Raw genomic sequence first — 15,943 nt, 5'->3', positions numbered from 1 at the left:
AGACACACATCCACCCCCCCACACACACATCCACACACACAGACACACCCACACACACACACATACCCACCCACACTCACACACACACATACAGACACACACACACACACCCACACACACAGACACACACACACACACACTGTTGATTTAAATAAAGCTTATCCATGAGTTGCCATAACTTAAGTCCTGGTCAGCATCCTAGAATCCCTATAGTATGGAAACAGGCCATTTGGCCCCTCGGGTCCACACCAAGCTTCCAAAGAACACCTCATCTAGGCCCACCCCCCACCTCCCCATCCCTGAATTTCCCATGGCCTATCCACCCAGCCTGCACATTATGGGCAATTTAGCACAGCCAATCCTTCTAACCTGCACATCTTTGCACTGCAGGACAAAACCAGAGGAAACCCACACAGTCACCCGAGGCTTGAATTGAACCCCCATACCTGGTGCTGCGATGTAGCAGTGCTAAGCACTCAGCCACCATAACAAGCAATGGCAGCATCAAGTCTGCACTAAGTTGAACTGTAAGTGATCAACTTGACCTGAAAAGATTGGTAGAGTCGTGAATTTAAATAAAGTGCTCACTTCTTACCTTTAGATTTTGCTTGTGATGCCAAAATACAAATTCAGCCCATCCAGTCTGCTCCACCATTCAGTAAGGCCATGGCTGAGATCACTGTCACCTCAAACCCACAGTCCTATCGGTCCCTGAAAATCTTTCAACCCTGTGTTATTCATCACGAATTTATCTGTGTCTGTCTTTAAAATATTCAAGCACTTGTCTTCAAATCTCTGTGTGAGGCTGCAGTGGTGACCCCTGAGCCAGCCTGCCTTGTTGGGTCAACAGTGTAAGGGTTCTATGGTGCTTCGGTATTCAATTTCTTTCACAACAAATACTGTCATCTTTGGGAATGGGAATGTTCTGAATGATCGAATGTTCCAGATAATGAAGAGGTCCATACAATCAGTGCAAACACACACTAAGTAAGTGAAACATAATGCAGGGGGTGTACACATCACTGTTATACTTTATTTACAGCATAAGTCACTTAAATAATAATGCAACTTTGCCTTAAATAAAACTTAGCTGTCGTGAGGCTTCTCACTCACACCCTCAACTGACTACTCAGAAATCATGGACATTGCGGTATTTGAGGAGAAATTAACTCAAAATTGAATCAAATGTTGATATTTCATGTGGCCATTCAATTGAACAATAAGTATATTCAGGTAAATGAGGTAAACAAATTAAATAATGGGACCGAATATTACCGTAGTCCTCGCGATATTTAAGGTATGTAATTTTTACTGGTTTATCAAGAGTGCTGGTTAAAACAAAAGTTGCTGTAAATAACAATCAAGTAACTTTCCTTACTGGACCTGCAAACTAAACTTTCACAATTCATGTCTCTCAAATCCCTCTGCAGCTGAGCACTGTACAATCTCTCACCATTTTGATAACATGCTTCTTTGACATTTTCCCAGCACACTGCGAAGTTTCATGTTTTCCCACCTTATACCCCATTTGCCAGACTCATTTAACTTATCCATATCTTGTGGCAACTTCCTTATGTGCCTTCACTCCCAGCGTCCTGACCTATCGCTGTGCTGTCAGCAAACCTGACAACTGTACTTTTCATTCCTTTGTTAAAGTAATTGATATAAAATGGAAACCGTTGGAGTCCCAGCATTAATGGCTGCAGTACATCTTGGCAACCTCGAAGAGACCCAGTTATGCCAGTCTTTTAGTTTGCCCTCTGAATAAATTTAACCCGTTCTTTTAGCCTGAGCGCAAGGTCCTGCAGATTGTGATTATTCGCTTTGAGGAGCGGAGAATGTTGGGAAAGAGGTGGCAGGATGAAGGACAGTGCTCCAGAATTCAGGGCAACATGAGTCAAGACACATGGAGGTAGAGCTAGGATGGTAGGACGCAATGGCAGAGCAGAGGCACAGATTAGAATGATGCTGCAGCGACTTGTTTTCTATTACAGTCGGGGATACTGTAATTGAGACCTGAGGGGCAGGACTCAACCAATAAGGACACGAGCTGCAGTTGAGATGGTTCTTGTGTAGGGTGAAGCAGCAGTTTGCGTAGGGTGGCGATAAGGCCATAAAGACATAGGAGCAGAAGTAGGCCATTCAGCCCATCAAGTTTGCTGTGCTCGTCAATGAGATGTGAAGATGCTTTATCCCCTATGACCCTTGATTCCATCTTCCTGGTTAAAAAGCTTATTGTCTCAGCCTTGACTATATTTAATGACCCAGCGTTGCTAGGCCCTCTGCGGTAAAGGATTGCACGGATTACCCATTCTCTGAGAGAAGAAATTCCTCCTCATTGCTGTCGTAACTGTGCTTACTTGTTAAGGTGTGGGATGAAGAGAAGTTTTGGGAAGGTTGCAGAGGGCTTTGAATGGCAAGATACGATACTGAGGGAACACTTGGAGGAGAATGAGGGTGAGCAGAGTCAAGATTTGACAGGGACTTGGACAGTGGCTTTTTTTTCCATAGAATCCCTACAGTGTGGAAACAGGCCCTTCCAGACCACCCCAATCTTCAGAAGAGTAACCCACCCAGACACATTCCCCTAATACTCTACATTGACCCCTGACTAACGCACCTAACCTACACAGCCTTGAGCACTATGGGTAATTTAGCATGGCCCATCCGCCCTAACCTGCACATTTTTGGACTGTGGGAGGAAACCGGAGCCCCCGGAGGAAACCCTCACAGACACGAGGAGAATGTGTTTGAAACAGAAAGCACTCAGGGGTTGTATATCTTCACGTCTTGCTTCAGTGAATATCCAGGGACAATGAATCTGCCAGCAGTCAAACATAATCGGGCTGGTTTTCCTTGGTGCTTAATCTTTGAGGAACTGCCAATCCGATGTACACCTCTCCTCATTGTAACGCCATTACCATCAATGCAAAGGAGACCACTGGCCACACATAATGTGAGGATGTTCTCCAGAGACCTTGGTCTTGTTAATGCTGACAATGTGTGACAATGAATCAAAGAGCACAATAGGATTTGTATAACTGAGGGCGATGCTTTGGTCAGGTGAATCTGCACACAACGGAACAGAATTCAGCCCCTCTGGGCCCATTCCTCCAATGAATGAGATCATGGCTGCTCTGTGGCGTAAATCAGTTCACCTGCTTTAGCCCACATTCCTTAATACTTTTGTTTAACAAAAGAAGTACTCATCTCTGGTTTAAAATTAACATCCACTGCCATTTGTGGAAGAGAACTCCAAACCTCTCCCACCCTGTGTGTCGAAGTGTCTCTCCCGAACGGTATAGCCCTAATTCTCAGACTATACCCCTCATTCTAGATTGTCTTCTAAAGGATCTCCAAACAGTGGAAATTGTTTATCTTCACCTCCCCTGCCTTTTCCTGTTAATATCTTGAAGACTTCGTTCAGATCACCCCTTAACCATCTAAATTTTCGAGAAAACAGGCCTCGTTTATACAATCTCTCCTCATAACTGTTGAAGTCCAGGTATTGTGCTTGTAAACCTACACTGTAGTCCCTCCAAGGCCAGTCTATCCTCACTGAGGTGTGGGTGCCCAGATCTGCTCACTGTACTCCAAGGGGGGGTCTAACCGTGAACATTATGCTCAATGACATTGAACCCACACAGTTACAGACAATCTACTGAGGGACAAGAATGCAGTTGGGAATAATAAGGAATTGAAGGATGGAAAGATAGCAGGCAACCAATGAGCTCTGGAGGAGAAATCCTTGTGGGAGAAGGACCGTCTTCCTTAGGTTTGGAACAAAGTAATGGCAGGAACAAGGATCCAATGGAATGGAAGCAATTGATTGGAATGGGGGTGGTCCAGTTGGGGAGTTTTGGCTGACACACCTGGATTAGGAAAACCAGAAACGTTGAGGGACTGCGACACACCACACCAAATATGGTTGATATGCAACTTTGACTGCGGCAGTCATAATAGTGGAGTCGCATCAGGAGCCAGATTGAATGGACTCAAAAGGGGAGCGATGGAAGTGATCAGCATTGAACTGGGCAGCAGTGATTCATTCCATTGAAGAGATCCTTTTCAGAGACGGTGAGTGAGAGCTGAGTGGGTGACCACGGAGAAAAGAAAGGGTTAAGAGTAGGTTTGAAGGGAAGTTTGAGTATATCAGCTTGGAAAGGGAGGAACAGTGCCTGAGAAAAGGGAATGGATAATGGTATTGATGTGCGTTGAGGGAGGGAGCAGTAATTGAGCTAATGGAGATAGACTGAGAGAAATGAAAGGACCAATTGTTGTTGATTTGGTTTGGTTTATTCTTGTCACATGTTAGACAGTGAAAAGTACTCATTAGATTAAATTAGACTCCCTACAGTATGGAAATCATACCTTACATAAGTACATCAGGGGAAATAGAACAGAATGCAGAATATGGTGTTACAGCTAAAAGAAAGGTGCAGAGAAAGGTCAACTCCAACCTATGAGAGGTCTGTTCATAAAGTCTGATAACAGCGGGGAGGAAGCTGTTCTTGAATCTGTTGGTACCTGTTTTCAAACCGGACAGAAAAGGGTGGAAGAGAGTATAACGGGGGTGGGAAGGGTCTTTGATCTTGTTAGCTGTTTTCCCAAGGCAGCTGGAAGTGTAGATGGAGTTAATGGAAGGAAGGCTGCTTGAGAAGATAGTGTCTGTTGGGAGCTGACTTTATAGGACACGGAGTGAACAACGAGGGGTGAAATAGGAAGCAAGAGCTATGGTCGAGCTAGTAATTGTCATCACCTCTACAGTGGGACTCAGCTTCACCAGCAAACTGATAGTTTCCGGATACAGAGTAAAATCCTCGATCACAAGTACAATAAAAACTCCCCTCAGAGTTGTGGCAGATTGCCGTGGGCCCACAGGGGTGAGAGAGACACTCGTTCGCATCTGCAAAAGAAGAACAATGAGTTTGGGAATAACTGGCTGGATTCATCATCAGCCTTTCAAGGTTATAAACCTCATGAAACATCAATGGCTCGAATTTTGCCTCAGTTTGCTGATGAGAACCTCCCAAGAACACATCTTAACCCAGACTGTTCTTTGCAAAATGACCCTTAAAGTGGAAGTGCTGAAATGGGGACACATAGAACCCCCACAAGTGTGGAAACAGGCCCTGTGGCCCAACAAGTCCACACTGACCTTCTGAACAATAACCCACCCAGACCCATTTCCCCTATATTTACCCCAAACTAATGCACCTAACCTCGACATCCCTGAACACTATGGGTAAATTAGCTTGGCCAATTCACCTAATGTGCACACCTTTGGATCATGGGAGGAAACTCACGCAGATACGGGGAGAATGTACACACGGACAGTCGTCTGAGGCTGGAATTAAACCCAGGTCCCTGGCACTGTGAGGCAGCAGTGCCAACCACTGAGCCACCGTGCTGCCTCATGACTATATCTTAGCCTAGGCTGTGCTTTGCAAATGACCCTTAAAGTGGAAACTCTGACATGGGGACACAACACTGTTACTAACCCTATTCTAATTGGAAATTAAACAACTCAGCACCACTCTGATGTCATTTAATTTTCTAAGGTGTAATTGTTTTTGTTATTAAATCTAACTGTTAACCTGAATCAAACATTCAGACTGTGTAATATTTAGCACATTTTAAGATAGGCAGCAGAGGATAGGAGGCGTCAATAGTTTTGATAAAGGTAAGATTATACTATAATAAAAAAATAGTCTGCTTTAAGAAATTATGTTCTTTCTCCAAGTGCAAGTGAAATGCATTTACAGCAGCTCCAAATCATAAAACTGTCATGGGATTTCTGCAAGATCACAATTCCAGGCCTGATTTAATTACCATGGAATATTGGATTACGCTTCTGCGCTCGTAAATATTGGCAATTGGCGTTTTTTTAGATTTCCGGGGATAATCTCTGGGTGAGATCAAAGCCAGTTTGGAAACTACATCCAGCACAATGTTCACCTTGTGCATTTTGGATCATAGCAACTTGCTGAGGAATCTACATTCATCCTCATCTTATCCCTGGTTCATTTGCCGATGGCCTTTAACCCGTGTGTCCTCTGGTTTCTGACCCACCAACTAGTGGAATTTAATTGTCCTTATTTTCCTTATCAAAGCCACTCATACTGTGATCTAACAGAGCTGTAGCTGAGGGAACAGCCAAGGCGAGGATTTACCCTTGGCATCCGGTCAGTCCTATACCTATAGGTCAACTGGCTTTGCGAGATCTGGAATGTTCTCGCTACGAGCGCCTCATAGCAAGTCCACTTCCAATCAAGATTCTCCTCAGATAGCTTTCCACTAGATTGACCAACTTGGCCTCTCCTGCGACGTAGCGAGCTACCCTAATCTGTTTCCGATGAGTAAGTGTACTGACCTCGACAGAATGACACTGTTTTACCATTGAGCAACTGATTGGACACTGAGGCGAATCCAGTCTGGCAAGTGCAGTGAAACCCTCCAATCTTGTTGTGGCAGATTGAGTAGGGTCCACATGGACCCGTGAGACACTCATCCTGGTCTGCAATAGACAGGAAACGTCATCAGCAGCAGGAAACCGGCTCAGGGGTGGGATACACAGTGACACTTTAAGCATTGCTCAATAACAAAAGAAGACGTGAAGATGAGGAAGGATTTCATCTTGAGCTCGTCGGGACTGAACTGCAAGAAAACCAACTTTAGAAAAGAACTAACAACTTAAACAGCACGTGAAGAGAGAGCTGATTGATTGGACCATAGATGTGGCGGAATATGTTAACTGTCAATCTCCATTAAATTCAAATCAGACAAGTTGGTTCTGACTAGTCCCATATTGTCACAACAGACACGGGCTTTTCCCATGGCCTCATCTCATTGTAAAAGGTGCAGTCCATAATCAACCAATTAGCACCTGCCTCTCGTGTTGCATAAATTGTTGTTCCCCCTTTCTCAAATTGCTTTTCCTGTCTTTCAATCCTGATGAGGGGCAGGACGAAAAAAAAACTTCAGAATCATATCTTTCCTTTGCATGGACTCAGGCCTGTACTGCCAAACAGGCACTTAACGGTTTCTCACTGGAGTTAAGCTGATGGAATAAAGTTCCTTTCTGCCTGGTCCCAAGATTTATTGATGAAAAGAGAAATGGGTTGTTCAAATGTTTCACTTCATACTCGTCAGGAACAAGTGGCAGGAATGCCAAATATGGAGACATAAATCAGATTTTCACTGATAGGAAGTGTCAGGGGTCAATGGGTTGCACCTTTATTTAGGAACTAGAGGTTCCAATGTTTTGAGTTATCACATTGGATTTGTAATGTTAAACCTGTTTCTCTCTCCACAGACCCACTGAGTTTCTCAGTGTTTGTGTCAGATTTACAGCGTCTACATATTTTGCTTCCATGTTTGTCTTGTGAACCTTTGCTTTACTATCCCTGCCTATGACTCTCCTCACTAACTTCCGATTGATCTCTCTGACACTCTGAGTGAACCTTCCCTCTCCAACTTCCCTCACGTTCTAACTTGCATTTTGCATCTTTGACACCCTGAGCCCCTCCCAGAAGGGAATACTTCAGATTTGGCGGAAATCTTCATGGTTCATGCAAAAATCTCCTCCTCAGTCAAAGCAGAATAACTCTTCCTTTCATTTTACCTCAGAATTCACCTTCTCTTTGTTGATAGCTGCTTTCGCGAAAACAAAAATTATACTTCAAACTCTTTAGTCTCCTTACTTGAGAAAGGATGTACTGGCACTGGGAGGGGGTGCATTCCAGAGTTGAGAGGGTTGATTTACAAGAAGAGACTGAGTAGACTGCGACGATATGCAATGGAATTTAGAAGAATGAAGAGGGATCTTATAGAAACATATAAAATTATGACGGGAACAGATATGATGGAAGCGGGGAGATTGTTTCCACTGGTGGGTGAAACTAGAACAAGGGGGCATTGCCTCCAAATAAAGGGGAGCAGGTTTAAGATGGAGCTGAGGAGGAACTTCTTCACCCAGAGGGTTGTGACTCTGTGGCAGTCCCTGCCCAGTGAAGCAGTTTGAGGCTGCCTCGTTGGATGTTTTTAAGGTGAAGGTAGATTTTGAACTGTAACGGAATTAAAGGTGAGGGTGAGAGGGCGGGTAAGTGGAGTTGAGTCCATGAGAAGATCAGCCATGATCTTATTGAATGGTGGAGTAGGCTCGATGGGCCAAATGGCCCATTCCTGCGCCTATTTCTTATGTTCTTATGTTAGAACAAAGAACAAAGAACAAAGAACAAAGAAAATTACAGCACAGGAACAGGCCCTTTGTGCCCTCCAAGCCTGCACTGATCCAGATCCTCGAACTAAACCTGCCAACTATTTTCTAAGGATCTGTATCCCTTTGCTCCCTGCCCATTCATGTATCTGTCTAGATACATCTTAAATGGCACTATCGTTCTAGCCTCTACTACATCCGCTGGCATCGTGTTCCAGGCCCCCACCACTCTCTGCATAAAGGATGTCCCACACATATCTCCCCTAAACCCTTCCCCTCTCACTTTGAACTTGTGACCCCGAGTAACTGAGTTCCGCACTCTGGGATAAAGCTTCTGGCTATCCTCCCTGTCTATACCTCTCATGATTTTGTTGACCTCAACCAGATCCCGCTCCCCCCCTGCAAACTCCGTCTTTTTAATGAAAATAATCCTAATCTGTTCAACGTCTCTTCATAGCTAGTGCCCTCCATACCAGGTAACATCCTGGTGAGCCTCCTCTGCACCCTATCTAAAGCATCCACATCCTTTTGGTAATGTGGCGACCAGAACTGTACGCAGTATTCCAAATGTGGCCGAACCAAAGTCCAATATAACTGTAGCATGACCTGCCAACTCTTGTACTCAATACCCCATCCGATGAAGGAAAGCATGCCGGCTTTGGGAATTCCAGAGGGATTCCCTCGCTGTCCGCCAGGGGAAGGGTCATCACGGCAAACTTCCTCAACCACCTCGTCTCTGGGAGTCCTCCCTGGGAAACCGTTCAAAGCCTTTGTCAACGCCAAGCCAGAACCCCACAAGACCAGGCCACCTCCAGCCATTGAGATGCGCATCACACACAACATTTGAGTATGTGCACAAACAAAGCCCGAGTTATAAACCATCATTGATGCATCCACTGTGTTGTTCGAGAGAACCCCACCTCAGACTAAACATTTGGAGAACAAAGGTTTTCGCCCCTGTCACACAACACCACCCGCTCCTCAACAACGTGATCCATTTCCTGAACCTCCGGAAGTTCCAGTGAGAAGACAATGATGATGAATCCCAACGTTGACTCCAATGTGACAGCGCGGCCTTCCGGTGCCTGAGGAACAGTGTGTTCTATACTGGGACCTCAACCCCTCATGGTTTACAGAGCAACTGTGGTCCACCCACTGCAGTATTGATACAAACAGCAGACCCCACAAGTGCCCAGAGAGATATCACCTTCGCAAAATCCTGCCAATCCACTGGCAAGATAAGTGTGCCAATGTGAGTGCCCTATCCCAGACCAGTATCCCCAGTGATGAGGTACTGTCCACACACACAACCATGGTCCCCATTGCCTGGCAGGAACTTCCTGAAACAAGTGCTCTGTAAAGGTATGTGATCACTGGGAGGGACGTGGGAATACTACAAAGAGCTGATGTACTTGTAGAAGGTATGATTTATAGAGTCACTCAGATGTACAGCAGGGAAACAGACCCTTCGGTCCAACTCGTCCATGCCAACCAGAAATCCTAACCTAATCTAGTCGCACTTGCCAACACTTGGTCCATATCCCTCTAAACCATTCCTATTCATGTACCCATCCAGATGCCTTTTAAATGTTGCAATTGTACAAGCCTCCACCACTTCCTCCGGCAGCTCAGTCCAAACACACACCACCCTCTGTGTGAAAAAGTTGATCCTTAGGTCCCTGTTCAATCTTTCCCCTCTCGCCCTAAACCTTTGCCCTTTAGTTTTGGAGGAGAAAAGACCTTGGTTATTCACCCTATCCATGCACCTCATGATATTGTAAACCTCTGTAAGGTCACTCCTTAGTCTCCAATGCTCCAGGGAAAACAGTCTCTCCCTCAAATTGAATTGAGTTGAATTAATTTTATTGTCACGTGTACCAAGGCACAGTGAAAAGCTTTGTCTTGTCAGCAATCCAGGCAGATCACAGAGTTAAGGAGCATAGAGAAGTAAATAATAGGTAAACAGCGGCAAAAACAAAAACACAGGTACAGGCGAATGTTAAGAGTAGGTGAGTCCATTCTAACAACAATAAGAGAGAAACTGTTTTGTAACTGACTGGTGCGTGTGTTCAGGCTTCTGTACCTTCTCCCCGAGGGTAAACGTTGTAGAAAAACGTTGCCAGGGTGGGATAGATCTTTGAGGATCGCTTGCTCTGGAAGGTACAGACAGGAGAAGAAGCTTTCACAAAGACCAACCACATTCTGTATGTCAGTGAGGGGAGCACATGGTGGCCAGGAATGAGCAGCAGGAGCTAGAGCATTCCCATTCACCCGCCTCCTCAAACACCGCCTAGCCCTGCCTGGGGCAGTGTCCGTCACGCTGGAATAGGACGATTCCACCACCGCAGCACTCACCGTGCCCCCAGCAGGAGCTAGTCATCCCTGGGCCCTGAGGGCCTGCCATTGAAGAGGAGGGAGAGTTTTAACCACGTGGGGGAATCCAGACTTATGGGGAAAAGGCAAGGAAATGGAGTCAAGGCATCTCAAACCAGGGAATGCTGGAGCAGACTCGATGGGCTGAATGGCCTACTTCAGCTCCGCCATCTCCTGGTCATACATTATTCTGTTTTCATTTTCTGGGACTTAGCACTGGAATGGAAGTTAGGTGACTGAAAAACCAGAAGGGGGTTGCAACTCGACATTCAAGTGTTGCGTGTTGTGTTGAGCAGCTTGTTGAAGAAGCAAGAGAGGGAAGGATTTGTGACTAAGTGCCACTGAGAGCCTTTTGAATGAAAGGGAATCATGTATAGAACGTAGAACATCGAACACAGGACATAGACCATAGACCATAGACCATAGAACATAGACCGTAGACCATAGACCATAGACCAGAGAACATAGAACATAGAACAGTACAATACAGTACAGGCTTTTCAGTCCGTCAATGTTGTGCCAACCCTTTATCCTAATCTAAGATCAGACTAACCTACATACTCTTCATTTTACTCTCATCCATGTCCCTATCCAAGAGTTACTTAAATGTCCCTGAAATGCATGATACAAGCAACTCACTAAACTGCATCACAGAGTATTAAATGCTTTCTCCCCAGACCTGCTGAGTTTATCCATTGTCTTCCACTTCTATTATAGAGTCATCGAAGGCTACACAGTTGAGAGTGTAGTGCTGGAAAAGCATCATCCGAGGAGCAGGAGAATCGATGTTTCGGGCATAGGCCCTTCATCAGGAATGAGGCTTCTGGCTCGGGGGAGCTGAGAGATAAATGGGAGGTGGGTGGGATTGGGAGAAAGTCGCTGGGAATGTGATAGGTAGACGAAGGTGGGGGTAAAGGTGATAGGTCAGAGGGCAGGGTTGAGCAAATCGATGGGAAGGAAGATGGTCAAGAGGACGGTCCCAAGTTGGAGACTTGAGATAAGGTGGAGGGAGGGGAAATGAGGCAACTTGTGAAATTCATATTAATTCTATGTGATTGGAGGGTCCCAAGGTGGAAGATGAGGTGTTCTTCCCAGAGGTGTCAGCTGGGAAGAGTTTGGTGATGGAGGAGGCCTAGGACTTGCATGTCATTGTTGGAGTGGGAGGGGGAATTGAAGTATTCAGCCACGGAGCAGTGGGGATGCTGGGTCTGAATGTCCAGTGATGCTTTCTGAAATGATCCGTAAGTTGGCATCCTGTCTTCCCAATGTAGAGGAGACCACATCAGGTGCGAAGGGTCTTCATCTACAGCTACAGCCCATTGTAGCCGCACTGGTTAGAAACAGCCACCTATCTGTTCGAATTCCATTTTCCAACAACTAAACATCGAAACTCAGTACAAAGTTTTGCCAAAGGTCGAAGACAAATGGAAAGGGGGAAAAAATGATGTTGATCTAAATTGATAAAAAGATGAATAATCGCATTTCACAATTAACACTTGTCAGAATTATACCCATAAACTTAACAGCGGACTTAAAGCTCACCGACACATGTTCCATTGGTGTTGAGCATGTACCCATCTATACATGGCTGCCCAGTCACAAGCTCAGTCCAAGAGAGACAGAGATAAACCACTGGAAAAGAGAACAGAAAGTAACATTGTTTCTTGAATATTGTTTTGTTATGAAGAAGTGTTATCCAAATTATTAACCTGTAATATCATTGACTGGACATAGTACTGATGAGGGAGTCAAAGGGAGTTAAAACAAGACAATTGATCGACCATGACCTTAACAAATGGTGGTTCATGTCCAAGGGGCTGAATGGTCGCTCCTGATTCTTACTTGTTTTTGTACGTTTCATTGAGTCACTAATCCATTGAGACCAAGATAGATACAGATTAGGGATATCAGAGCAGGGAGGGTGCTTGCATCTTCTCCAAGCCTGTCAGTTTGACCATTGTCCATCAGCATCTCGTTATTAGGCTACATAAGTCCCACATGCCCCAAACAGCCATCGCTCAATCTCAAACGTCAATGCCAACGCACACCCTACCCTATCCCTGTAACCCTGCATTTCCCATCGATAACCCACCTAGACTGCATATAGATGGGCAATGGAGCACAGCCACACCACCTAACTTGCATATAGACCGTAGACTATAAGACCATAAGACATGGGAACAGAAATGAGACCATTTGGCCAATTAAGTCTGCTCAATAATTGGCTGATAGGTTTCTCAACTCCATTCTCCCTTTGGACATGTACCACATCTGCTCAGGGATCCATAATATAACACAGGATCAGTTCACAAAAGTTCACGACCATTGAAGTGAATTTCTCTTCATCACCGTCCAAAATGACTGATTATTTATTCTGGACCTGCAATCTCTACTAGTTCAAGACTGCCCAGTCAGAGACAATCTGCCTCTATTGCTTACCCTGTCAAATCCATTCAGAATCCATTATGTTTCTAATCCAACCCCTTGGCTATATAACTCCTTGACATTTGATGCCTCCACTCACCTCTTTAGTGAGGTACATCAGATGAACTACCATTTCAAGGAGTGTAAAATGAGTAAGAAGATAATAAAACTGGAGCTGAAGGTAGGAAAGAAAAGATAGCACTTGGGTTTAGCACTAGACTATTTACCCTCAATGGAGTAAGGTCAAGCCCAAGCAAGAAGGTCATTAACCAGCAACAGCCCCAGTGGCTCAACAGTTAGCACTGCTGCCTCACAGCGCCAGGGACCTGGGTTCAATTCCAGCCTCAGGTGACCGTCTGTGTGGAGTTTGCACATTCTCCCCGTGTCTGTGCGGGTTTGCTCTGGTTTTCTCCCACAGTCCAAGGACGTGCAGGTTAGGTGGATTGGCCGTGCTAAGTTGCCCGTAATCAAACTACCAACAGTTTGAGCTGATGACCCAAATGCCTTTCTTGACAGAGTTTACTTACACCCGTTGTGTAGTGGGATCGATGTAGGATGTTCAGTCAGTCATAAAAACATTTAATTAGGAAAAGAAAAGATGTTGTTAAACTTGAAAGGTTTCAGAAAAGGTTTACAAGGATTTTTCCTGGGAGGTCAGTAATCTATTCGATTCCCAAAATCGATTGGGAGAGTCAATGGGGAGAACAGACATGCATTTGGATTTTAACCAGATTGAGTAGTCATTTTAGAAGGAAGTTAAGGAGTGCTGTAGTTTTGGAATAATATCTTGATTGTACCAGATAAAAACCATAGATTTCCCTCCTGTTCGGAAACAGATGCTTTTAAAATAAGGAACAGATTGCAGGGAAGCAATGGGCCAGTGGTATTATCGCTGGACTATTAACTCAGAGAGGAGAAAGTGAGCACTGCAGATGCTGGAGATTAGAGTTGGGAGTGCGGTGCTGGAAAATGCACAGCCGGTCAGGCAGCATCCGAGGAGCAGGAAAATTGATGTTTTGGGCTTCCTGACGAAGGGCTTTTGTCCGAAACCAACGTCGACTCTCCTGGCCCCTCGGGTGCTGCCTGACCTGCTGTGCTTTTCCAGCGACGCACCCTCGCCCATTAACCCGGAGACCCTGGTAATATTCTGGGAATCTGGGTTTCAATCCTTCTGCAACAGGTGGTAGAATTTGAATCCAATACAAATTAGATTAGATTAGATTACTTTACAGTGTGGAAACAGGCCCTTCGGCCCAACAAGTCCACACCGACCCGCCGAAGCGTAACCCACCCATACCCCTACATTTACCCCTTACCCAACACTACGGGCAATTTAGCATGGCCAATGCACCTGACCTGCACATCTTTGGACTGTGGGAGGAAACCGGAGCACCCGGAGGAAACCCACGCAGACACGGGGAGAACGTGCAAACTCCACACAGTCAGTCGCCTGAGGCGGGAATTGAACCCGGATCTCTGGCGCTGCGAGGCAGCAGTGCTAACCACTGTGCCACCGTGCCGCAAATCTGGAATTGCTGATCACCATGTGCTGTTTGTGAGGGAAAAAATCCATCTGCGTCAGTAATACCCTTCAGGAAGGAAACTGCCATCCTTACCTGGTCTGGCCTACACGCGACTCCAGACCCACAGCGAGGAGATTGACACTTAACTACTCTCTGAGCAATAAATGCTGACCTGGCTAACAATGCCCTCATCCCATTAATGAATAAATAAATAAAAATGGTGATGATCTTGTGGTTGTTACTCCTGAGACTATGTTCCACTCTCATCATTTATTTAAATGAAACTAAACTCCACTGGCAGGGTGGGATTCGAAGTGATGTTTTTCAGAATTACTAGCCCAGCAACACTGTCATTGCACCATTGTCACACCCCCTGGACTTTAGCATCAGGCTATTAACCCACAGATCGCAGCCCATTGCTGTAAAATGATGGGTATCATGAAATGTGGGACCACTGAGTGCTCTACACTGAGGTTCCAAGGCTGGGGCTTCAGATTGTAAATATTCTGAAACGCACCATGCATCAAGTAAGATGCTTCGAGTCAGAGGAAGGAAGTGTTACACCAGAACCCAGAGCCAAGGAAATGAACATGGAATATCAGCATGGATTAGGATGGCATGGTGGCTCAGTGGTTAGCACTGCTGCCTCACAGCACCAGGGACCTGGGTTCAATTCCAGCCTTGGGTGACTGTGTGGAGTTTGCACATTCTGCCCGTGTCTATGTGGGTTTCCGCCGGGTGCTCTAGTTTCCTCCCACAGTCCAACAATGTGCAGGTTTGGGTGGATTGTCCATGCCAAATTGCCCATTGTGTTCAAGGAGGTGTAGGTGCACTAGTCAGGGGCAAATGGAGAGTGAATAGGGTAGGAGGAATGGGTCTGGGTGGGATACTCTTCGGAGGGTTAGGTGGGACTTATTGGGCCAAATGGCCTGTTTCCACACTGTAGAGATTCTGTGATGATGAGCAATCACAGCTCACAGTCTTGAAACTAAATCACTGATCGAATGAAGGAATGAGACCCAAGCTGTGGAGCTCCTTTCTGCACTAAAACAGATTGTGTTGCTGAGTCAACACATTTTGACTGGTTAGGTTGAGGCTATAAATTTTCTTCTGGTGACCATAAATTGTCAGCACAGGGTGAACAGTCACAGGACCCAGTGAGATCAGCTCAGTGACTTCACCATCGGTTATAGAGTGAGGACTGCCTGGGAGAGAGGGATGGGGTGGGAGAGAGGGGTAGAGGGAGAGAGGGAGAGGGAGTGCAATACCATGAGTGTGAAAGAGGAAGAAATGGAGAGTGAGAGAGAGGGAGAGCAAGAAAGGAAGAGAGATAGAGGGTGAGCAAGTGTCGGGGAGAGGGAGAGGGAGAGAGAGAGAGAGAGACAAGGGGGGAGAGAGAGAGCGA

At 45.6% G+C, this 15,943-nt stretch overlaps 1 protein-coding gene across 5 annotated transcripts in view; it reads right to left on the bottom strand.

The window, feature by feature from the left end:
• LOC122552178 (adhesion G protein-coupled receptor E1-like) overlaps nt 1-15,943 on the bottom strand; it is an 87,322-nt gene that overhangs the window by 51,853 nt on the left and 19,526 nt on the right. For 2 of the 5 annotated variants that reach the window (XM_043694744.1, XM_043694746.1), the window contains exons 2-4: nt 12,134-12,223; nt 6,374-6,517; nt 4,760-4,906 (exon numbers count right to left, since the gene is read on the bottom strand). The exons of 1 other annotated variant lie outside the window; for it this stretch is intronic. In XM_043694744.1, the coding sequence (XP_043550679.1) occupies nt 4,760-4,906; nt 6,374-6,517; nt 12,134-12,223 (381 nt within the window). The remainder of the gene's footprint in view (nt 1-4,759; nt 4,907-6,373; nt 6,518-12,133; nt 12,224-15,943) is intronic. 2 more of the 5 variants (XM_043694745.1, XM_043694747.1) reach the window with 2 other exon arrangements.

Source organism: Chiloscyllium plagiosum, chromosome 8 (assembly GCF_004010195.1).
Source record: "Chiloscyllium plagiosum isolate BGI_BamShark_2017 chromosome 8, ASM401019v2, whole genome shotgun sequence".
Lineage (NCBI taxonomy): Eukaryota > Metazoa > Chordata > Chondrichthyes > Orectolobiformes > Hemiscylliidae > Chiloscyllium > Chiloscyllium plagiosum.
Note: the sequence above shows the minus strand (reverse complement) of the source record. Positions and strands in the feature narration are given on the sequence as shown.